General features: G+C 55.8%; 1 protein-coding gene across 1 annotated transcript in view; it reads right to left on the reverse strand.

The window, feature by feature from the left end:
- Positions 1–23,049, reverse strand: part of TTC7A (tetratricopeptide repeat domain 7A) — a 130,888-nt gene that overhangs the window by 31,473 nt on the left and 76,366 nt on the right. The window contains exons 11-15 of the mRNA XM_059943405.1: positions 22,223–22,327; positions 13,466–13,583; positions 11,918–11,975; positions 10,658–10,730; positions 7,812–7,972 (exon numbers count right to left, since the gene is read on the reverse strand). Coding sequence (XP_059799388.1) covers positions 7,812–7,972; positions 10,658–10,730; positions 11,918–11,975; positions 13,466–13,583; positions 22,223–22,327 — 515 coding nt within the window. The remainder of the gene's footprint in view (positions 1–7,811; positions 7,973–10,657; positions 10,731–11,917; positions 11,976–13,465; positions 13,584–22,222; positions 22,328–23,049) is intronic.

Below are 23,049 nucleotides of genomic sequence, written 5' to 3' on the forward strand. Positions count from 1 at the left end.
GGCTTAGCAGACCCCCAAAAGCAGTGTCCAGGCCAGGTGTCTCTGAAGGCTCTCAGAAAACCCCAGAGCTTCATGGCCTGTTCAGCAAGGCAGGTGGCACCTTTGGCTCCAGGTGGCTCCTGGGACCAAAGATGGGCATGAGAAAGGAAGAGGATCAGAGGGGAGGGACAGAGCCACAGCCAAGCCGGTCAGGGTGAATGAACCTCGGCCGTGACCTTGTCTTGCAAGCACCTTCCTGTTTTTTAAGATGTAGAATAAACACTGAGGTCTTTTAAGGCCAAACGCGCGCCGCCATTGCATCTGAAGGCAGATGTGAAAGTGAGAGTTCTCTCTGGGGAAGGCGAAGGAGCAAGCGTCAGTGTAAACGCCATGCCCTCTGTCCCCGCTGCAGGGGTGAGGCTGCTGGGCTGCGGGGAGGAGAGTCCCGGGTCCTGGCACTCTGCGCACTCCAAAGGCTGAGGCATGTGCACCCTGTTCCTAGCAAGGAGGCCCAGGGTAGCCGCGGGCCCACCCTCTAAGAGCGCACGCCCTCCCTCACGGCCACTGGAGCCTTGGCAGCCCACGCCGGCCACCTTCCGAGTCACCTATATGGGTCAGCACCTGGGGCCAAAGACAGGTGCCCATCGGACCTGAACAGAGCCAGCCCCTGCTGAACCGTGAACGATCTCAGCCCTGCAGTCCGTCAGTCTGTCTGTCTGCATCTGGGCCAGCCCTCCTCCAGTGGGGGAAGAGAGACACCAGCGAGGTCAGCGTCTCTGGGTGTCGCCACAGGTCACTGGCTTTGCCAATCTTCGTGATCGCTCTGGCCAAGGGCTGATGATGGAGGTTCCCAGGGGAAAGCTCGGGTGGGCCTAGCGCCCGCCTCCTCTCTCTCCTCCCAGGCCCTGCCTGGCTTGAACTCCTGGGCCAGGATCAGCCTGCTAATTATTTGTCAAAAGGATTAAGACTTGGAGCTATTCCCATTTGAGGCTAAGACAAATCATTTCTTTCCACTGCTGTGAAGAGGAACCATCTCAGGGTGCGCCTCCTCAGAACTGGGTGAGCATGAGCCTTTCCAAAACCTTTTTTTTTTGAAAAAGAATTATTTTGTAAACGGGGGATATTTTTGTGACAGCAGTTCTGGCTAAGCAAGCACTGTCCTGGGGTCAGAGGTCATCTCGTCCATCCCCCTCCCCCAGGGCCTCCAACCACCTTCCCCGGTGTTCCCTCCCTGCTGCTCACCCCGGCACCCCACTCTCGGTGGCAGGGGGATGCTGGCGGAGCAGAGCTGGCTGCAGGGAAGGACATGGGCTGTGTGGGAGGCACGCACAACGGGCCCACGTTTTTACTTTCATGTTCCTTGAAAGAAGTTCCCTATAAAATTTACTCAGCGTGTGCAATAAACACTGGAACACGGTACCTGCTGTGTACCTGAGGGAACCACCTCTGGCCCCTGACTCACTCCCCAGCAAACAGGAGGATGTCGTGAGGAAACACGGCCTTTGGCATCAGGCAATGCAGGTACGCCTCCAGGTCCTGCTGCTTCCTAGCAAGTGCCTTCACCTCTCTGAGCTCTACCGGATGTTGGTAAAGCAGGGACAGTAACGGCACCACCAAGGAGGGCTGTTTGGGAGGACTAAGGGCAACAGAAACTGTCAAGGCAGCCGGCCCCGGTGCACAGCCACCCCTCAAGAAAGGTCAGCCCTCATCCTGAGACCGCTCCATCATTACCGGTCTTTCCTACCAGACCCTACGCTCGGGGCAGAACCACGTCTTTCTCATCTCTGTCTCCCCAGTGCCTCACCTAATGTCATTCAACACATCTTTGTTGGACAACAGAAGAAGAAAGTTGAGTCACAAGGACTCACCAAGGCCTGGAAAGCTGTAGGGTCCCCATGACCAGGAACCAAGGAAACAAAGCTGCAGAGCTTCCTGCAGAAACTCTCTCCTCTGGTCCCACTGCCCCATGTGTGCGTTCCGGGGCCCTGGCTTCTGGCTCCTGGCCCTCTGTAGTGGGGGAGAGGGTGGCGGCAGGTATGGTGAATGCACAAAAGGGGGTATTATCTCTTTAAAGGACAGTAATTAGTAATTCCAGCTGATGGCTGTGCTGCATTGTTTTAATGAAGAGTTCTATTTTTATAGAAAACACATAATTGAGTGGAAAAAGCAGGCTGTTCTCTGAGTCAGGCGGCCACGCCTCTGGAAAGTCTAACTCCTCAGCCAGGAGGCCAGAGCCTGCATGCAGCGTGGGCTTCTACAGGAAGTGGGTCTTGTCCCGGAAAACGGGGCCCAAGTCTGATGACCCAAGTTCAAATCCCAGCTTCCCTTCTTGTAGCCATGTACCCTCTGGCCAGTCATTTCAACTTCTCAGAGCTTCAGTTTCTTATCTGTAAAATGGGAATGACAGTATCACTACACCCTGGGGGCTGTTATGAGGAAACAATGCACTTAAAAGGCCTAGCACTTCATAAATGGTTCAGTCCACTATGACCTGTCATTACTACTTACCTAGCCCCTATTATGTACAGTTGCTTACTTAAGCCCTCTGTGCCTCTGTTTCCTCATCTGGAAAGTGGGAGTAACAATAGTTCCTACACCTCCCACAGTTGCTGAGGGGATTAAATGAGTTAATGCACGAAAAGTGCTTAGAGCAGTGCCTGGCACAGAGCAAGCACTGGGTGTGTTGTTATTTTGTTATTAGTGAAGCACTTGGGGTTCAAGCGTACCAGGGTTGTTCAGTCAATCAGCTGCCTTGGGTTCTAGTTCCTGCTTTGCCACTCATCAGCTTTCTGACCTTGAGAGACCATCTAACTCTCCCGTTAGTTTCTTTACCTTTAGAGTAGGAGGGCTGTAAAGCCCAAAAAGTAAACAAATCAAACCAAAGCAACGACAAAACAGGGTGAAGGGGTATGAGAGCGCTCTGAGGGCTGTAAGAGCCAACATCCCCATGTGTTCCCTTCCCTCCTTCCAGAACAACGAACAAAACAACTCCTACGGTCTACCCATCGGGGGGGTCTAGTGGTGTGCTGGGTGTCCAGCTGTGGGTTCCCTACAGGGAGGAAGGGGAGGCAGAGGACAGGCCATAATCTCTGCCCCAAAGGTGCTTCCACACTCTCGGGGAGGCTCAAGAAACACATCCAAGGCAATTAGGAAACGAAACAGAAGAAGAGAATCAGATACTCAGTTGAGTGGTTCAGCTCTGAGTACAGGAGCTTCAAGGCCTAAAGTGGAGCCCAAGGGGAGTCTCTGAGGATGGGCAGGATTTGCAAGCAAGGCGAGGTAAGGAGGGTACTTCTTGGGGCTGGACTGGCAGGGACAGGCCTGAAGGCCTGGAGGTGGGGCTCAGAGGCCCCATCCGCAGCCCAGGGTGGGCGGCAGGGAGAAGGGGAGGAGCAGCCCGTATGTGAGTAGGAACCAGCCACTCCCTCGCCTGCAAGGGCTGTAATCACCTGGCTCTCACCCTGGCCAGGTCACAGGTCTCAGGCTCCTCTAAATGCCACGCCTCTGGGAGAGACTCCACCAGGGCAATTAACTGACTAAGCTCACACACTTGCTCTTTGAGGATATTATTTTAAAGCTCTAACAGGAGGGACCTCCCTAAAAGGGAGAGGGCCACAGTTAGGCCCATCTTTATAATCTTCCCATAGACTAATCCCTAACTTGCAAGGGACACTTACGGCAGCTTTTCTTAGCCCTAAAAAACCAGTAATTTTTCCTTGGTTCTGGAGGATTACACTGACTCATGTCCCCCAGTCTTTTAAGGTTCACACTGATCCTCTACCTCTGAATGAATTCATTCAATGTGATCCGACGTTTAAAATCGACAGCCCATAAGCTTCCACATCCAGGAGTTAGCACCTCGTTGCTTCAAAAGCTCTGGCCCACCCACAGAACAGCTGCCTGCGCCCATGGCACCCCCGGCCTTATCCGTGCTGACCAATGGCTGGCCCAGCTTCCCTCAGCTGCAGGTCACCTCCAGTTACCCCCAGGTGACTCTCCAAACACAAATTCTTGACCTTGAAAGATATGAACACAAACCACACAGAGCCATTCCATAACCATTTTGGGGTGGAAGAACTTCCAGAAAGCAGGTCCTTAGATGGAACAAAAGTTGGCTCCCAGCCAGGTATAAGACACCAAGAAGCAAACACCTTGGTCTTGGTCTATAATCTCTGCCCAGTGAGCAGACCTGGGGACCTGAAGACCACCCACTGCAGAGGGGAGGCCAGCCCTACTTCATGGGCACGAATTCGCCTCCTGAGCCCTCTCCTGGGGGCAGAAAGGCTGGGCCACTCTTGCTTGAAAGCCAAGGGCCCCAGGCCACAGTGCCTGCCACCAGAAAATGTTGATAGGCGTGAGGATCAGGGAGCGAAGAGCTAAAACGGCTTTAAAACAAAGAATTCCTTTTGGAAAAACCTGCAAATATCTGTCTTCCTTCCTTTCCTTCCTCTTCCCCAAACAAAATAACCTAGACCATCTACCCTGCTAGTTGGAGTGTGAACAGAAGGCTACAGGGAGACTGAAGACCCTCTGACCGCAGTGTCACGTGGAGCGAGGTCTCAGGAGGGCTGCAAAGAACCACCAGCGAAGGGAAACGCTGAATGTCAGGCTAGCTTCACCGATGAGGAACTGACCTTTGGGGAAGAGTGTGCCGGTGCCAGTGATTATGCCTGGTTTAACACTTCCCTCCACCACATGGCCTGCAAGTTTACCCCATGGCTCCTGTCCTCATCAGGGGATGTGGCAGCCAAAAATGTTTCATGAACCTGGCAAAGTGATAAACTATGTTTGTGCTAATACCTTTGATTCCAACCCCCTCACTGGAGTGCTGGTATTTTAAGCGTCCCTTTGATCTACTGCAAGTCCCTAATAAGAACCATCCAATAAACACGCTGGGTTTAAGTCAGAGACATTAACAGAAGCCCCAGAACTCTGATCCCTTCTGATCGGTGGAATGCACCACTAGAAATTTATCACACGCAACCTGAGAAAAAGGTGAGGCAGGCCAGGGAGAGATCAGAGGGGTACCCTCGAGGCCAACTTGGCCTTAGCCGGATTCAGTCACAGTCTGGCCCCAGCTAATGCCTAGTTTATCAGCTCAAACATTTTCCAAAACAGCCCAGGTTTCCTGGGGGAGATGCTGTGACCGGTTCCATTTGCTTACAAGTGGTGAGCTCTGGCTTGTCAAGAGGGCCATATAGCTCCTGCTCTGGGGAGAGCTCCCTAGGGCTCCGACACCCCTTCCCCCAGGACCTTCCAAGGCCCCCAGGACCTGGGCTGGGCTGGCCAGAAACCCAAGAGGGGTGGGAGGAGGCGGCCCTGCCACCGAGGGGAGGGGAAGGGAAGGGAAGGGCAAACCAGTTTGCTCCTCTTCTGTCAGCCTGATAGCCTGGGCTTTCAAAACCGGTCTGGCAGGCTGCCAGGTCTGGGGTGGGAGCAGTGACTGACAGGCTGGTTATTGGAAAGCTCCCATCATTAGCCCAGGAATGTTGTTTGGTTACTATGGCGACCTCCCCTACAAGCGGCCTGACTAAAGCACAAGGAATCTGCTACCTAAAACCAGCACCCCACGGAGCCCATGGCTTCAGGGACCAAGCTTAGCAGTGGCCTGTTCCCCATGACCCTCCCGGCTGAGCCTCCCAATCCCAGGACTGGAGAAGGGACCAGCAAAGGCATCTCCAAGCTTGCTGTGGGGATCTCTTGCATTCCGAGGCCTGGCCTGGCTTGGAACCCAGGTGCAAATAGGGAGCCTGCTGCCCCCTTGAGGCCCCCGGCAAAGTGGCCAGCAATGGCCAGGCCAGCACATGTGTCCAGGGCTCCGCTGGAAGCCCTCAGGATTTCAGGAAGCTGCTCGGGTGTCTGGTTCCCACCATGCCAGGTTCCCACTGTCCCCACAGGCCCATCAGTCTCTGCCTCACCACGTTTCTGCCTTTTTAAACTCAAGCTCCATTAACTAAAGGTCACCCCACAGCTTGGAAATCAAGATCCTCTTTGCTTTGCTTTCTAATCCCTGAATTCAGGAAGATTTTCAAAAGTCAACTCCACGAAAGCTGGGTTTTTCTCCTGGAGTCTTGAGTCTGCCCCCCAGGAATGGCAACCTCCTGTGCAGCTAAGGAGCTTGAACACCTTTTCACAGCTTCCCCTGCCCTCATGTGCAGGACGCCCTCCCCCACCTCCTGGCCCACTGCGGGCACTTGCCTCCCTCGGGTCCCAGGTCCCAGCCTTACACTGTGGACCATCTTCCAGACCCACCCCCACTGCTGTCCTTGAAGCCAGTTGTAAATTGACTGTGAGATCTTTTCTTGTCTGAGTCTCACAATAGTCCTTGGAGGCAGGACAGATGTCAGTCTTTCAGCAGCTGAGAAGATGCAGGGGCAAGCTGCTGGAGGCACCACAGGTGACAGCCAGGGACCTGCTGTGGCTCCCATAAGGGCACAAGCGCAAGAGGAAAGGGGTCTATTCCACCCACCAGCATCCCCCTGGGCCAGGCCTCCCAGACCCCTGACACCAGCCTGCCAGCCTCTCCTACACTAAGGCAGTCTCTGCAGAAAGGAGGAGCCTCTACAAGGTCTCAGCCACCTGGGACCAGCGAGGCACTGGGTGGCAGACAGACCCAGACCAGGGGCCTTTAAGTGCCTGCAATACAGACTTTGTTGAGGACGCTGAGGTCAGGGCGAAGGGGGCTGAGTTTTTTGTTTGGCTGCAGTGATATTTACTGGATCAGGGGTTTAATTAACTGGAGCCACACACAGCTTGTTCCCAATGCAGGGCGCAGCTGCAGAAGCAGGATGCACTTTCAGTTGAAGAGCAATGACATTCTTCAGTGATCCCTGACCAGTAATGGACTCAGCGACATTTCCTGCTAATCCAGGGGTCTCATCCATGGGGAAAAGTATGGACTTATTTGCAAAGAGCCATGGTCACACCCTAGGGTCACTCCACAGGGCTGGGTGGCAGGTGGATTTTCCACCCCCCACTCAACTCGTGCAGTCAGATGGGAGACGCTGGCACGGGAGGATCCTGCACTGGGCTGGGGGCACCGAGGGGCCAGCATGTGGGCCCCCTTCCCTGGCTTCCACAGGACAGCTCTGCTCCCATCTGTTCACGATTTCCACCTGCATGCAAGATTTCACTCAGAAAAAGGACAGTGTCTGATGCCTGGCCCAGCCTCTTGTTTCTTCTGTGACATGCACTCTGACCCAGGGGCCGGGTGAGGCGACCCCTCCCCACTCAGGATTCTAACCCTCTCATCGTGACAGTTTCTGTTTCCACCGAAGCGTAACTGACAATAAACGCACACACACAGAGGCACACTGATACACACATATGTGCACACACATGGCTGGCAGCAGACCGTGCGTCAGACCCTACCAGATAGGCATGAGGATGGAGCTTGGAAAAAAAGCCAGGTAACTGGTACTGGAAGAGGAGGACCTTTGTCCTTCGTGTATTTGTATAAAAGTAAAAAATAAACTTCTACACAGTAGGTCTTGCTGTATTATATTTGGGATTAGGTAACCTTGTCCGCACAGGCTGTTTTATCTACGTGTAGTATTCCCTAAGCGACCTGTATTTTAAAGTGAACTGATTTCAGTTTTAGTAATCTCTCAAATGCAGGGTGGAGACCAAGAGCCAGGGCTGTCTCCCAAATGCAAACAACAGGCTACGTGGAGCTGCCCTCGCACCCCACACCAGGTGTGTGCCTTCTGCTCACACCTGGCCAGAACAGAATGCCAGAGCCAGGCTCCGCCCCCACAGGTCCCCGCCCCGCCCTGACGCTCAGCGTGTGCACGACCAGCCCGCCAGCCCAGCAGTGTCCATGGGGAACTCACTTGAAGTTCTCGGGATACTCCGTGATGGCCATGTTGATGACGTCCAGGGCATGCTGATAGTGTTTCTGGGCGGAGAAAAGGAGCGCCAGCAGGTGGAGGGCATTGGCGTCATCCTTGCACACTTTCAGGGCCTCCTGCAGCTGCTCCATGGCGCTGGAGATCTGCCGGAGAAAACTGCCAGCTGAGCGACCTTCCCCAAGGCCCACACCTCTCCCCGGACTCTGGGGCCAGGTGCCAGCCAACAAGGGTGCAGCAGACTCAAGTGAGACCCCAGGCACTGTGGGGCAGGCAGGGGCTCTGATGAGAAAACATCCCCCAAAGTCAGGCCCTGGAAGCTAGTGCTGTCCCCACGCAAGAGGGAAAAGAGGGGCAGGTTCACAGCATACCACGAAGGATCGGCCGGGAAGCACCAACTAAACCGGAGGAGTGGGGCTGTGAGGAGAGGCCACCTGGACCACTAGCTACGGAACTCTTCTCCGAACCTGTTCACGCAGTGATGGGGGCTGACAGACAAATGCTGCCTCCTACTCAGAGGCTCACAGTGGCAAGAGCTTAGGCTCTGGGGTCAGATGGGGGCATGGATCCCAGCTCTGCCACTTCCTAGCTGGCGCCCAGGGCAGGGGACTTGGCCTGTCTGAGCTGCAGTCCTTACGCTGCAAAATGAGGGTAACGGTCATACCTATAACAGTGGCTGAGAGGGTGAGACGACGTAGGAAAAATGTCCTGCTGAGTATCGAACACGTTTGAAAACGTGAGTTTCCCTCTTCAAGCCCCCAAAGCCCAGGCAGCTACTGAACAGGTAAGATCCTTTCTTCCAGTCCTGAGGGACGTGTTCTCTCAGGCGCTCAGGCCTGGCAGTTGTGTCAGCTCCTGTGACTCTATCCACACCAGGACCCCGTCCTACCATGAATCTCAGGAGCCCTTTTCAGAAAGTCTTGTTCTTCACCAAACCTCAGACCCCGGTCTCCAATGCTCCTTGAGGGGCCTACAGGACACAGGTCAGCTGGGGCCTCTGGTCCCTGGCGTGCCTGCCACATGCCTGGTCTCCACCTGGCCCCTGCAGAGGCTGTGGGCACTACTGCCAGGCCCAGAGTCCTCCCACGGGGACCTCCCCTTGTGGAAAGGTCATGGAAAGTAAAGGAGGAAGCTAAGGTCAGCGTGGCTCCTGGCCTGGCTTGCCCGTGCCTCCCCAAGGCTGCTCCTGCCCCGTTATTCTGGGCTGGGTGTCCAAATCCTCGGCCCTCACAACTTGAGCAGCCATGCATGCTCTGGGCAGGATGGGCCAGAGGAGCTCAGAGACCCAGGCAGGCAGGACTAGCTTAGAGTTCGTTCAGGGACCTTCAACCCCCTGAGGTTACCAAGATCTGGGTCCCCAAGGAAAATGGGTGCCAGGCTCCACTGGCCTGGCCCAGCCATCTCTCTGGGAGGACAGACGCCATTCATCAGAGGCGGCTGAATACTTAAAGATATTAAAACATGCATCACCAAAGGTTTATCAGGAACTTGATTGGCAAGGAAAGCACCGGTTCTTTTACAGAGGGCTAAAAATAAACTGGTCTCGGGTATCTTTGCGTCCATGCTCCTGGGAGCACTAGAGCAGACCGATGTTTCTGGAGAGAGCAGCAGAGAGGTACGAAGTGCCTCCTCCAGGACCTGGAAGTCAGGAGCCAGGGGCACAGGGGGAGAGGGGCTGGAAACACAGCTCCCTGAAGATGAGACCAAGGGCTAGAAGTTGACATCGACCAGTAAAACCAACCACCAGGCCGGTGGACAAGGCTCCAAGTGCCCAGTCTCCAAATGGGACAGGGGAACAGGATACTTAGAGCCCCATGGGGTTGCTTCACTGGGTCAGAGTGGGCTCCGGAGCAGCCACTGTGCTGGCCTGGCCAGTTCCCAGTTCCTGAGCTCAGGAGAGCTTCAGCGCCTCAGGTGTCAAATGGGGCCACCGGTGCCCTCCTCATCAGATGCAGGGCTCGCCCAGGCCAGTGGGGGTACGGCAGCACCCTCGTCAGCCAGGCTGCCTGTCACCTGACCGCGAGCAGATGGGGGCTCTGCGGACTCCTCTCCAACAGTCTGGAGCCCAGCCCGGGTCCCTGCTGGCTTGTCTGCAGTTCCCGAGTGGCCCAGCGTCCACGCTCACCCGATCAAAGCCACCGAGAGGTCCTGCTTCACACAGAGCACCAGCCTGAGGGGCACACGTGAAAGCAGAGACTCTGAGGGGCCTGGGCGACGGGAGCTCTTGCTCGTTTCTGAAAGGCAACTGGCTGGGTGGGTTGCCCGGCCTCACTCCCTGGACAGACCAGTGTCCTCTCAGCACCAACAGCTCAGCTTGGAGAAGGAAGGTGGGTCGGCCCGGAGAGCCATGTAGGTCGAAGGTGGTTGGCGGACAGCAGGCCCCCGTCAGCCCCCGGAGGCCGAGCCTGCCGGTGGCGTCCACAGGGTTGGAAGAAAGCTTTGGGTCACACAGAAACAGCTCCACACGCCAATCACTCTACTCCTCCAGACCCCTGGGGAAAGCTCAACAGAAGGTGAGGACACAAGCAAATGTTTATTGTGGTCACCTGTCAACTTCTCAGGAGACGGACATATTGTAGAAGGAGTGAGGGCAGAGAATAACCCCTTCCTGTGGGCCCACCATGGGCCAGGGGCTTTACCACATTAGCTGACTTAATCCTTACTAGGCCCCTCTGAGGTGGAGTATGAAGGTGCTGACATAGCAGACAAGGAAATAGAGGCTCAGAGAGGTCAAGTCACTTGCAAAGGGTCACACAGCTGATAAAGGCAGTGGGGCCAGGAGAAGATCAGCAGCCCCCAGAGACCTGGGTGTTAGAATTGTGAGGACTCACCTGGCGGACGAGGGCCAGCTGCAGGGAGACATAGAGGATGACCTGGGGGTCACCGGGCGCCAGCTGCTGGGCTCTGTATGGGGCAAGGGAGCAGCAAGTCAGCCATCAAGGTCGACAACCAGTGTGTGACGTGGGTCTCCAGCATGCCTGCCCTGTGCTGGGTGCTGCAGGGCCAAATGTTGGAGATTCTGCCTGGGCCCGCTTTGGAGGGTGCCCCGCGGGAGACGATGGCTGGGGCAGAAAGCCCACGGGCAGCCCAAGGCAGGGGCAGTGGGTGCCGAGAGGGCTGGCTCTGGCTGAGGTGGGGGCCGTCTGGGAGGACAGGACTGGTGGGTGGGGGAAGCCCCTCTCCTCCGGGCAGCTGTTGACCCGGCTGTGGCCTGGTACAGAGCCTGGAGTCTGCCCTCTCCGCCGCGGGACAGAAGGGAACAGTTCCCGGAGGACGTGGGGCTAGGATGGCCTCTCTGCGCAAGAAGCGCTGGGAATGAAGAGCCAGCGGGGGAGGGAAGGAGATGTCCCCTGATCCTGGGAGTTCAGAGGGGGTTTGCCAGGATGGGCCTCTCCTTCCTCCCTGGGCTTGAGAACAGCCTGCCCCAGAGGGGAGCACCCAGGAAGCTGGCATAAGGAGTCCAGGGCAGGCCCCTACCCAGCAGCCGCCATCCGTGCTCTGAGGGAGCAAGACACGCGGGGCTCATGGGGAAGTGCCCTGTGATGGGCCAGAGGAAGGAAGGGGAGGGATGCTCAGGTGGGTCCCCAGGCTGTGGTGGAGAGAGGGCTCAGCCAGGATGGGCCTGGGGAGGGAGGAAGGGCTGCTGCTGGGGGAGGGGCTTCTCTGCCTCCCCCTCCCTCCCCTTCCTCCCTCCCTCCTGGACTCTGGGCTCCCAGGAAATCTGTGAGGACTTGGGGTAGGCGTCCTCACAGCCCTCAGGTTGCAGAGGGGCTGGCAGGAGGCAAACACTCTGAGTCCCTGCTATACTTGTAGGTCACTGTGCAAGGTGCTTTCCTGCTATAGCTCACGTCCCCTGAGCTCAGCAGGACGGGAACTGAGCCTGGGGGGAGCTCTACTCGTGTGGAAGGGCTCAACCCGCCCACCCAACCCCAAAGGCCTGTCCCTGCTTCCTGTGTGAGCTCTCAGAGCCTCGGTTTGCTGGTCAACAACATGGGGACAGAAACCTTTGCTCTGTCTACACCAGAGGGTCTCCTGAGAGAACATGAGAACGAGCCACCTCGAGCCAACGCAGCCATTCGGGCCTCCCTCACCTCTCCAGCGTCTCCAGTGCTTTCCGGTGCAATTCATCTTGCTTGGATTTCAGAGTCGCTGCAGGAGACAGGATGGAGACGAAGCCATGAGGGGCTGCTGGAGGGGGGCCGACCCAGCTCTGTCCCACCCAGGGCACAGAGCTCTGCAGGGAGAGCCCCCACCGGGACCCCGTCTGGCAAATGCTCGCACTCAAGCAGCTCCGGAATGCTGCCACCCTCTGCTCTGGTTACTGGGGGAAGGGGTGCAGGTGTCGCCCTGGTCCTAGCCTCCTGGCATGATTCTTGACACAATAGATCCTTGTACTCTTTTGCCTTCCTTGCCACCTGGGCCACACTGACCCTTCCAAAGGCCCAAGCCTCTAGGGAAAAGTTACCACCTCTGTCCTGGCCACATGCCTCCCTGGGCTTCCTCACTGATGAGGCTTCTTCTTTTCTAACCATTTCAACCAATTTCAAGTGGACGATTCCGTGGCATTAAGTACATTCGCCATGTCGTGCCACCATCACCACCATCCGTCTCCAGATCTTTCTTATCATCCCTAACAGACTGTCTGTACCCACTGAACACTAACTCCCCTCCCACGAGGCCACCAGAAACCTCTATTATACTTTCCCCATGAGGCTTCTCGATTTAACCCAAACCGGGCACCTTTCTGGTAAATTAAATCATCTTTAAATGCGGTAGCACAGGCATTCGAAGCCTTAGCAGCACACTGAACCCCTGGGAAGCTTTAAAATGACTGTTGTCAGGCTCCAACCAGACCAGGTCAAGATGCTGCTGGCATGGATGGATGTCAGGGGTCCCCAGCTTATAAAGCAGCCCTGCTTCTAGAGGATTAAAGGCACGTGGAGGGTCTCTGGACTCTGACTGAGGGACTGATGACTCCCTCACTTGACCAGTGTGTAGGGACACCCGGGTTCCTTATCAGAGCCTCACCGATACCTTGAAGAGACAGTGACTACCGTCACTCAAGAACAAGGAGCCGGCACGGCACGGCACCAGGATCTCACCCCTCTTCCTCCCCTCGTGGTGCAAGTGCCAGCTGTTCTTACCTCTCGTTGTGTGGGGCCTCTGAAGCCTGCTCCCAGGGGCTGGCATTCAGGCGGTGTGGGTTGGGGCTGATTAGTATTCCGGGTTTGGTCTGGGTGGGGGCCTATCACTCCCTTTCCCTCAGGCTGCAAGGATACAGAAGTAGGTGGCTGCCGATCCCTGGGGGAACATACGGCTGAGCCGGCGGGGTTCGGGACAGAACGCCAGACTCCAGGCAGCAAACCCACGCACCAAGCACAAGTATTCAGTAAACGCCTGCTGTGTACCCAGCTCTATGCCATGCACTGGGGGGATTTAAAAGACCCCAGAAGATGACAGTGGTGCTGACGGTTAAGGTGAACCAGAAAGAAGACACTGTGCGGTCAAGGGCTGGTGGTGCATCACAGACGGCAAGCGCCACAGGAGTTCCAGGGGCAGAGGTCAGCGTGGGCTTTGCCGGGGGGCCATTAGGAGGCCTGAGTCACCCCGAGCAGAGGCTCCTAGGCCCCAGCACTCACCGTCGGTGGCCTGCAGGCTGTAGGTGAGACCCAGTGCCAGGTAGCCCTTGGAGAGGAACTCCCCGGCTTCCTCTCCGAGCTGGATCACCATCATGGCGAAGCACTGCGCCTCCTTCAGCTGCAAAGAGGAGAGGCGCAGGTCACCGAGGAGGACCGCCATTCATAGTCGCCAGCCCAGGACCCTCAGAACTGCAATTCCTCGTGCCCGACCACAAAGGCCAGGCGCCTTCCTGAGGCCACACAGTCACTGAATGGAAGGAGAGCTGTTTCTTCCACAAGCAACAACCTGGACCTTTTCCCCCACCCAGAGGCCTTGTGCTCAAGATCACGGGACGCCACCTCTCACAGGGAAAGCTTCCCTTGCTCCAAGGATCCAGCTCCCCGACAGCTGCTCTGCTGAGAGCCTGGACCCAGGAGTAGGCCAGTCTGTGCCAGCTCCTTTCCTCACTCTGCCCGTGTCTGTCCCTGCCCGGCTCGGCAGAGAGAGGGAAGCCGGGAGTGGGGGAAGGCAGGGCTCGGGGACTGGGCCTCTGGGACACCGCAAACCCTGCAGAGCGGGCAGGCCACCACGCTGGCTCTGGCTGTGGCCTTGCTCCCTGACACCGGGAGCTCTAACTTTTCAGGGGAAAAAGGCCTGGGGTTGTTTTTGTCCTGAGAGCAGGAGGGACTGTTCCAGTTGGAAAGGGACCAACTGGCGCAGGTCACGTGTGCACATATCACACACAACATGTGACACGGAGAGAGGGGCACGCAGGCAGCCCTCTGGGGCACCCACGGCAGGCAGGCCTGTTGGGAGGCAGGGAACAGCTGGGGCCCTCAGCTGTGCCCACTCAGGGCCCACAGGCCTCCCAGAGGTCCCCTCCCTCCTACCCACCCAGGAATGTCATCTGCCCGTGTGCCTGCTGTGGCAGTGTCACCAAGAACAACTGGTACCGCCCCCAACCAAGGGGCTGAATGATTCATACCCACAGCCCCACTGCCGCCCAGGTGTCAGGGCCCCCTTGTGTGGAACATCTCCCCTCCCCCATCCGGAGGGGCCCACAAAGTGAAGCTGGGTTCTGGCACCCCAGCCAGTGAGCCCGCACTCTGCTCCCGTCCCTGCTCAGGCCACCCCACCCAGCAGGAGAGGGACAGCTCTGTGCATCTTGTGGCCTCACCACTGGCCACAGCTGGGGGCACTGGTGGACTCTCCCTCCTTGGAGTATGAGGGGACCCTGAGATAGAGGCCATTAGCCGTGGGGAGGCGAGTTGGGCTGAGTTCACCATTTGGGCACAGCCATGGTGAGCTATGTGCAGGAAAAAGGCTGATGGAGCAGAGAACCCACTGAACAGAGGGGATAAAAAACCTCAAACTACAAGAGAGGCAGAGCAGGTGAGGTGACAGCCCAGAGAGAGATGGTGGGAGGGGGGCTGAATCCCAGCAGCCTGGCCACCATCCCTGACAAATGCCGACAATGGCAGCTCTCTAGCCCCACTGTGGTAGAGCTCAAGCTGCCGGCCTGGGTAGTGGGCCACCTCCAGGTTGGTGGGCTGGTCACCGAAAGGACATGGGCGTCTGGGGAGCTGGGCCTGTAACACCATCAGGCCTGAGGTCTTGGGCTTCGGGGGAGGCAGCAGCTCAGTAAACCCCACAGCTGCCTGCTGCCCAGTGTCGGCTGGCCGGGTGGACCCAAGTCTGTAGATGCGGAGATCTGTTCCCCGGAGCACGTGGCCCAGCAGGACTCAGGAGAGCTGCGGGGCCCTGAAGTCAGAGCCAGGCTGAGCGAAAAGCACAGGACAAGCCCCGCGACACAGGCTCGGCCCGACAGACATGGGGCCTTGAGCAAGTCGCTTCATTTCTGTGTCCCAAAGGGCCTCATCTACAAAATGGGGAGCTGGACCCCCTCCCCCAGTGTAACTACTCCTCCCTACAAACCTCCACTGAGGCTTCTGCAGCACCCGGCTCTATGCTGGGCCTGGCTGGGGAGGCCCAAGGACACGGGGGCAGGATGCCCGGATGAGCGTGCACGGAATCCCTAAGGAGGGGGAGACCCCACAGGACAAGGTGGCTCTTAATTAAGGCTCCACTGTATGGTGCTGGCCTGGGGCCATGGGAGCTCCAAGAGCAGGCAACCTCCTGGCGGGGGTTGTCCAAGGAGGCCTCGTGGCAGAGGGCGGGCAGGAGGCACCAAGGGAAGGGTAAGTGAGCACAGCATCTTGCCTCCCTGTTAATATCCCTACTGCTGGTGCGGCTGGTCTCCCACACTGTCTTTAGGCATCATTATGCCCCATTCAAACAGGAGCGAGCTTTTTGATAAACCACCAAGTACGAATTATAAATAGAATTCAGAAACCTCTTGCACTCCATGTGTATACACTCTTCTCACGGCCATGTCCTTCTCCTCAGCAAATGCCAGCTTCTATCTCCTGCAACCCATGTAGAGAGGGTGCCAGGAACAAAGCTCGGCAATTATTGGCAAACAGGGAAAAGTTACTCTCCGATTTATATATATCATATTCTGGATTAATAAAGCTCACCATCCTTTAGCTTTACAAAGTGACAACGTACATCCTTAGCTTGTCCAACTTGTGGTCCACTCTGACCCCAGGTTAGTAGCTGTCCTTGGCCAGTACTTGCCAGGCTTGCCCACATAGTTTAAAATGGTCTTTAAGTGTGGTGTCAGCATCTGTCTCAAATCAAACCCACAAGGCTTCAATGTACCATTTTCTTACATGGCCGACACCGTTTTGATTTCTCTTACCTACCACAAAAGAGTTTTTTGCATGTGGAGTCATGTGATTATGAACGAAAAGAAGTATTATCAATTCTATTAAATATGATAATATACAATATGATAACATACAGTATTAATATATTTATACATGGGTGCTCTAACTAGCTAGCAAAATGGAAAAATGTCGCATTAAAAATCAACAAAAAACCCCAATATGTTTGGGGGTCAAATATAAAATATATATTAAAAAATATGTACATAACGCACAATTCCCGTTCATCTAAGACAGGAGTGGGAATCCTAAAGCCCTTGAAAATATGGCTTTGCCACCTTTGTTCTGAAGTATGATAATCCCACCTAAATCCAGAGTCAGCACCATGCCCATGGGTAAATTTTCCATGCAGAGAGCAGGACGGCCTAGCAGCTTAGAACACAAGCTCTGGGGCCAGGCTTCCTGGGCTCAAATCCTGGCGTGGCTATTTACTGTGTGACCTTGGGCAAGTCACTTCACTTTGCTGTGCCTCAGTTCCCTCTTCTGTAAAATGAGGATAACGGGCGTGTGTCTCACAGGGTTGCGGGGAGGACTGAATGAGATAAAGACACAATGAATGCTCAGAACAGTGCTTGAATAAACATAAACTACTATTATTACTATTGGTTGTGATTTTAGATCTATAGTTAATCTTCCAGAATTTTTTTAAGTCTCAGCCTAGTACACGTGGCGAGTGCCATCTGAATAGAGTCCCTGTCCCCTAAGGCTACATGAGCTCACTGACAAATTAGGAAGTGGCATCAAAGACCCTCCTGGAATCCAGAGAGGGGGCACCACTGTCTGCCTTTTGTCTCTGTCCTGACCCTTCGTCTCAGATAAGGAGCAACTCTACACAAGGACAGCGGGGTCTCCCTGTGCAGTCAGCTGTGCCAGGTCGGTCAACCTCTCTGTCCCGTGGTCTGGGACACACATACGTGTAACCACCCACCTACCCTGTCACAATACTCACCTCTACTGGGGGTAATACACTCGGATATTTTCTATGCTATTCTCTGATTATCTATTTCTTTTTTGAAAAAGTTCTATTTCACAATCCACTAATGAGTCTCAACCTACAATGTGAAAAGTAAATTGCTGATTGATCCACCCAGCGCCTGCCCATCTACAACCACCCAGCCGTCTAGTACCTCACCTGCCCTTTCCAATCTCCACATACTTCCTCCTGTGGCCTCCAAAGTTAACAGCTAATGGCTCTGGAGTTGTGCCGCTGCTTCTGCAAGATTTGCTCGGGTTACAGCACTGGGACCTCCTTGCTCATCAAGATACTTCTAGGGTGAGGGGTTTCCAAAGCTTTCAACCATTCTCCTCCTACACTGCTTTTTAATACCTCCTTTCCTGTGGAGGCCATGTAACTTTGTCACAAAACCCAGGTGGAGATCCTCTCCCTCTTCCTCCCTTGCAATTCTAGAGCGGTTGGGTGCCCACCTGGCGTGTCATAGCACGGCAGCCACTTGATGGAATGGGTGTCTTATACCTGAGGTTCTGAGGCACAGGGTGCTTAGGGAACCTATCCAAGGTCACCTGGCTGGTAAGTGAGAGAACTGAATTTCCAACCCAGGTCTTCTGAGTCTACATTTGGATCTTTCTGAGCTGCCTGATTCATGGCTGCCTTCTGTGGGTCTTCATTTTTCTCCTCTCTGTCCCTTTGGGAAAAGGATGCATCGAAGGATGTAACGTTTTGACCCTTTGCTTTTGCTTTCTGTAAGTACGGAAAGCGTTCCCATGCCTTTCCAAGTTCCTGCACCTCTCCAGTTCTCCTCGTTTGGTCCCCACACAGATAGGCTCCTGGCTCGTACGCTCTGCTCCTGCTCAGGCTGCCTGGTTCGTCTCGCAGTGGGCCAAAGAGCTCGTACCCCTGGGATCTTCACCTCTTCTTCCCTCCCTGGGAACCAGAGAAAGGTCATTTCTGAGCCCCCAGAGCTCTGCTTAAACAACACCTCCAGTTTCTCCTTAGTTGCTTCCCATAGGATCCAGGACCTGTTGTCATCTGCTCTACTGAAAATGCACTTTTTTCTTCTTGGAAGGAACAGGTACTCTTCCTAATTTCCACATGCTCGTGGCAGGAGAGCTGGCATTCTTTCTGGCCTCCTGAACACTTAATCCATCTTCCTGGCCCTCCCCATCCCTGAATCTCAAAAATGAAGGCAAAAACACAGAGGCGCATCCTTTCTGAGAGTCTGCTATTTTGAAGGGGCTGTCACAGGGATGGCTGCCATTTACCAGGTACCTCCCACATGCTAAATAAGCAGGGACACTGCTCAGCTCTGGCCGTCAGAGCCACCCTGTAACGGTGGATGTGACTGTTTCCAGGTTACTGATGAGGCACAGAGAGGGTAAATTACTCACCCAAAGTCACACAGCTAGGAACCTGAACCCTATCCTCTCAGCCTCCAAAGCCCGCACTCTTTCCACGATCCCATCCCACCCCCTTAGGGGAAGAGGCCGAGGGACAGCACCACAGACCTTTCCAAAGATGAGCATGGCCTGCTTTTCCATTCCACAACCTCCTCTCCTTCTGTGTGTGACACACATGCACACCCCCATCTCCTATCCTCCTAGAAAGGTTTTAACTTTTTTAATTAAATGAATTTGAACTAACTGTGTTTGGAGGGATATGAAAAAGTATTTACAGCTCCCTTTTCTCCTGCCCCAAATAACTGGCTGGGGACCCCAGCAAGACGCTGGCCATGCTGAGGCAGGAGGCTGCCCCACTGCTGTCACTGGGTCAGAGCCTGGGACGCCCTCCCCCACCGAGGCGAGCCTCAGGCTAAGCAGCGGGGCCAGTGCTCTCAACCCCAGGGCAGCCAGCATGGGCCCATGCAGGCACCTCTGCCCAGGCCCCTCCTCACCCACCCGCACCCAGGGGCAACCCTGATCTCAGACCCAGACCCAGTCTGGCGCATCCTACACTGGCTCTGGGCATAAGCACAGGACACGGGGACAGCAGGTGCTCCACCTCTGGGCACACGGCCACCTGGTCCGCTTTCACCCAGCACAACTCGTTTTTTCAGTGCCCCAGTTTCAGCCTCCCTTCCTGCAACCCGGGCCAAACTGTTTATCCCCAGATCTCGGGCCCCTGCTCATGGGGCTTGGCTGGGCAATGGCTGGGCCTGCTGGGGGCTGAGGTGAGCCACGACAGCTGCGAAGGCAGGAGGCGGAGGTGGCATCAGTAGCCTTTCAGGATCTGTGCCCCGTATTAAGCACCAGCACCCCTCTGCCCGCCTGTCAGACCCATTCTTCCTGCTCGCGGCCTGGAGGGCAGAAAGTGCTGGGCTGCCCCTCTCCTGGCCTCCTAGGAGAACACGCTGCCCCGGGCCACCTACAGCCTGCTCTCAGCCCAGCGCCAACCCAGGGAGCCAGGGAGAACCGTGAGCCAGATGTACACTTCCCACACCTGTCCCTCGTGGACTGCTGAAGCAGGTGTCATTCTGTATTTCTGAACACCTACTATGTGCAGGGTTCTTTGTGGGAGAGAAGGGCTGAGGGTGTGAGAAACAGTAAGTGAAGAAGCTCCCCGTTTAGATAGAAAGGCAAGTACCAAACAAGGCAGAATTCCCCGACAAGTGACTGCGCTCATTGGCAAGTAGGACCCATCCAGTAAGCACTAGGCATTAACTCTGGGTCAGGGTTTCAAGAAAGAAGAGAGTGAGTTCCTGCCTTCAAGAAACACACATGCAACAAAAAATGCAATGCCTTGTGCTAAGTGTCCAAGGCAGGTAGGGAGGTACAGAAGGTTTTGTTCCAGGGCAGGGAAGGCTGCTTGGGGCCCACCCCCAGCCCTCCAGCAGGACCACGCTCTAGCCTGTACCCGATTTAAACCCTGGCTCAAACCAGCCCCCAAACCCAAATAAACTTCTCCGCTGAGGTTAAACGACTCACCCTCCTCCCCAATTCTGATGTCGAGTCTGCATGTTTAAGTTTCCTTTTGGGCTTTTCTATTTATGTTGTCATTGATTACTTTGCTCCTAACTCATCTGTTTTCAATTTGGACTGATTGGATCCTAATTTTATTACCATGTAATCTGAATGCACATAATCACTGTAATTACGCTGCTGAGGGAAACAGCTCCTCTGCTGCGGGAAGACCTACATTTAGGGTTTCCCAGCAAGGGCGGCCATTGGCTGTGTGGACCCACAGCCAACTCAGAGCTGGCAGCCCTTGGGAGCACAGATGCCCTCCCCGCCCCACCCTTGGCGAGGCGGGTATTTGGGCTTCATCCCAGGGATGCACTTGAGGCCCCTCTCAGGAGCCCTGGGAACACACAGGGGTGTGAGCCACGGGTCAGCGAGCCCACCCTCTGCATCCTCCGGCTCACGCCACCACCCACTGCCGCAATGCACTCAGACTGGGTCCCCACTCTGCCGGCACCCACATCTCAACGGCACCCTACCCTCTAGGGTGTAAGATGCTAACAGTCTCCCTAAAAACACTTGGGGGATGAGTTTCCCCACTAATCATGCGGCTGAGGAAAGCAAGCTGTGATGGAAGGGCCCGCCACTGGCCCACCTCGGACCCCAGTCCATGGCCTCCTCCTCCTGGAAGCCTCCCTGACCTGTCCAGCCTCTCCATACTTTATGTCATTTACGCCACATATGAGCAACAGTGAAACTCTTACCCACCTCATCACGATGACTCTTCCAAATGCCTAGAGCCTATTATAGATCAGTCTTACAGAAAAACATCATAAAGCCTGGGGCCAAAAGCCATGCTTTTCCCTCCCCCAGTATCCACAGTCGTTTGGGGCCAAGGCAGGGCCATGTGTGCATATCATACATGGGAACCTGAGGACCAGGGAACAGAGGGAAAGGTGCTGCTTCCTCCCCCCTCCACCAATCGTGTGAGGGAGTCAGTCCCTGCAGCAGAGGGGGGATGAGGCCCGCTGGGCGGTGAGGCAGGGACCCCTCGGAGAGGGTCCTCAGGATACCTGGCAGAGTCTCCCTTCCCAGGACTGGAGGAGTTGGAGAGGCTGCTAATTCTGAAGTGCCTGCTGTAGGCACCTGGAGCCTGGCCACCCCTTTGCCTTGGAACAAGCTGGGTACCCGACAGCGAGGGGAGGCTGGGGTGTCACGACATCAGGAAGGGGAGGACCATGTATGGGAGAAGCTCCCCCTTTGGGAGACGCTGGGCCAATGAAGGAACTGGGCTTATTTAGCCTGAAGAGAGGAGGTGTGGGTGGGGCTGACAGCCAACACATGGGAGAGATGCTGCACTGGTCTATGTCACTCAAGAGGGTGGAAATAGGACCTCCCCTGACATCAGGAGGCTGATGTGGACCTGAGGAAGCCAGGAATGTAGGCAAGGGAGCTCCCAGTGAGAGGAGACACCCGTGCAGAGGCCCCGACGCTAGACCCCCCAGGCTGGAAGCAGCAGCCCAGGGAGCCTGGCGGAGGGGAGCACCAAGGCGAGGCCTGGGGCTCTGGGTTCCTGGCCCAGGGCTCTTTGCTCACTCCCCCTGCTGACCTCCTCAAGCTAAAGTGCTGCTGGGCAGAGAGCACACGTTGAGCTCATCTTTAGTTCAGCTGCCTCAGCAGAGTGGTACGCAGGCAGCTGAGCACAAGGCAGGGACCAGGGGGCTGGAGCCCAGAGGAAGGAGGGGGCTGACAGAGGGCCACCTTCCCATTGGCCCAGAGCTGGTTCTGACTCCAAATGGTGCGCTGGCCCAGGTAACTCCACGGTCCTGCCAACTGCCCCTGCTGCTGGGCAGGTGGGGGGCACCCCAACTTTTGACTCCACATTTGGCTCCCTGGAGACATTCAAGGCTGAACCACAAACCTGACACCATCCTGAGTTGGGGATGGAGGCTGGAGTTTTCTCAGAAGCCATTCTCCATCCCCCTCTCCCCTCCAGGTCTGTCCGCCTCGAAGCTCCCCATGCTCCCCCACCCCTTATACACACAGCAAGATGCGCACACGATCACCTGGAGCCCACCTGCCACCATCCTCTCACAGGAAGCCGCCAGGACGTGGGCCCTGACCCCGTAGCTCACTCACCCAGTGCAGGGACCCTATGCAGAGCTTGGCGGCCATCAGGGGCACCGTGGGGTCCGAGGGCCGCAGCTTCACGCACTCACGCAGCAGCGACACGGCATAGGATGACTGTGGGAGAAAGGGTGGGCAACACAGTCACTCGCAGCCCTGGGCTGCGGCAGACAGGGTGCCTCATGCCCACAGTGGGGGCAGCTCCCAAACAGCCAGCCCTGGCTCTGCGTCCCGTTCCTCCCAAGCCAGGAAGAGGCCCAGCGGGAGGAGCCCAGGCGGTGGTGGCAGGCAAGTTCCTCCCGGGTCTCAGTTTCCTCATCTGGAAAATGAAGGCTGTGACCCTTGTCCAGAAGTGATGTGATAAGAGCTAAGGTGACAACAGAGGGAAGCTCTTCAAAAGGAATTCAAATGTGAACCACAGAAATTTTAGAGGTAGAAGGAATTCTCTCAGACCCCTGAGTTCAACACCCTCAGTTTATAGGTGGCAAGATGAGGATAAACCCACATGGGGAATGGAGGCAGGACCAGTGGTGGGGAGTGGGGGGAGCATAAAGGCTGGCAGAGAAGAAGCAGGAGAGAAGCCATGGAGATGGGGCCACACTAGACGTGCTGAGGATGGCCAAGTGCGGAAGGTCTGCAAAACCCAGCCCACAGGCCAAATCTGGCCCTCTGCCTGCTTTTGTAAATAAAGTTTTATTGGAACTTGGCCACGTCCATTCATGTGGATATTGCCTATGGCTGCTTTCGTGACGCAAAGGCAGAGTGGAGTAGTTCCCACAGAGATTGTTTGGCCCACAAAGTCAAAAATGTTTACTCTCTGATGCTTTACAGAAAGTTTG

The sequence above is a fragment of the Balaenoptera ricei genome, chromosome 13 (genome assembly GCF_028023285.1).
Source record: "Balaenoptera ricei isolate mBalRic1 chromosome 13, mBalRic1.hap2, whole genome shotgun sequence".
In the NCBI taxonomy this organism is placed as follows: domain Eukaryota; kingdom Metazoa; phylum Chordata; class Mammalia; order Artiodactyla; family Balaenopteridae; genus Balaenoptera; species Balaenoptera ricei.